The sequence below is a fragment of the Colobus angolensis genome, unplaced genomic scaffold (assembly GCF_000951035.1).
Source record: "Colobus angolensis palliatus isolate OR3802 unplaced genomic scaffold, Cang.pa_1.0 Scaffold457, whole genome shotgun sequence".
Lineage (NCBI taxonomy): Eukaryota > Metazoa > Chordata > Mammalia > Primates > Cercopithecidae > Colobus > Colobus angolensis.
Genome location: NW_012118010.1, coordinates 7,842 through 8,927, shown reverse-complemented (window position 1 = coordinate 8,927; position 1,086 = coordinate 7,842). Strand labels below are relative to the sequence as shown.

The window sequence follows — 1,086 nt, the reverse complement described above, 5'->3', positions numbered from 1 at the left end:
ACTGCCTAATTTAAAAATAATAAAACATATATATACACATGGTAATACCTTTGAAAGATTAAGTTTGAAGATTTATTCAATCTTCTACTCATAACCTACTGGTAATGATGCCAGTATGCAAAACACACGGGTTTAACAACAAGAAATAACAGTAGGCATGTCACTTACCATAATATTTAAAAGGAGTTATGTCAGTATCTTATTTAGGGTTTATTTTTTTAATCAGGAAAAAAACAGGCTTACTTTCAATCTAATAATGTTCTATCCAGAAAAATGAAAGGGCAAGAAGTTCAGAATAACGGCCTCATTTTACCCAACTCCCTAAAAATAAGGTGAAAATGTAGGAAGGTTTTTGTTTTTGAAGAATTCACCTAAAAATCCCCAGGGAACAGCTTTTTTATTTTTCCTTAGCACACTCAAGTTTCAAATTCACTAGCTCAGTATTTCAAGAGGACCAGTCTTACCGTGCCGCTTTACTCCCAAATTGTTGTCCCCGAAAAAATATCTTTTAGGGAAACAAAGCAGCTTCATCTGCAGTCCCATAAACTAGTAACAGAATATGATCCTTTTTCAACTTTACCGCCCCCAAACTGCAAGCTCTCAAGATCAACGTTTGCCTCAGTTTTAGCAAAAAAAGCAACATTTCGCCCAAGAAAATCAAAGGGCTGAAACACGCCTACACGCTGTACTTTCTAAAACTACCCCTGACAGTTCAGAAAGGTTTAACCCAAGCCAAGCTCATCATTTCCAACTTGAAATCTAACCAGTTGTGGGAATTTTGCGTTCCCTCCTCTCCCCGGTTTCGTTTACTGCAAGACCAGAGGCCATGACTCACCCAGGAGGGGACCGGAGCTCCCGGGAGGCCGCGCCATGTTCTCCAGGAGCGGGACCCCAGCCGACCACCCGCGCGTCCAGTCGCCGGCACCCCCCTGCTCCGCGACGCCCGGAAGAGCCGAGGCCTCCAGTGAAAGTCCCCCCACCCCCGGCGTCCCCGCACCTGGCCTAGCGCCCGGCCACGCCCGCGCCTGCAGCCCACAGATGACGCCAACCCGCCCTGCACCCAAACCCAGCACTCCGCACTCCCCG

The 1,086-nt window shown here is 46.0% G+C and overlaps 1 protein-coding gene across 1 annotated transcript in view; it reads right to left on the bottom strand.

Moving 5' to 3' along the window:
- Window positions 1-959, bottom strand: part of FBXO7 (F-box protein 7) — a gene marked incomplete at both ends in the record, with an annotated part of 13,265 nt that extends 12,306 nt beyond the window's left edge. Inside the window, one exon of the mRNA XM_011958048.1 lies at window positions 836-959. Coding sequence (XP_011813438.1) covers window positions 836-959 — 124 coding nt within the window. The remainder of the gene's footprint in view (window positions 1-835) is intronic.
- Between the last annotated feature and the right edge of the window lie 127 nt (window positions 960-1,086).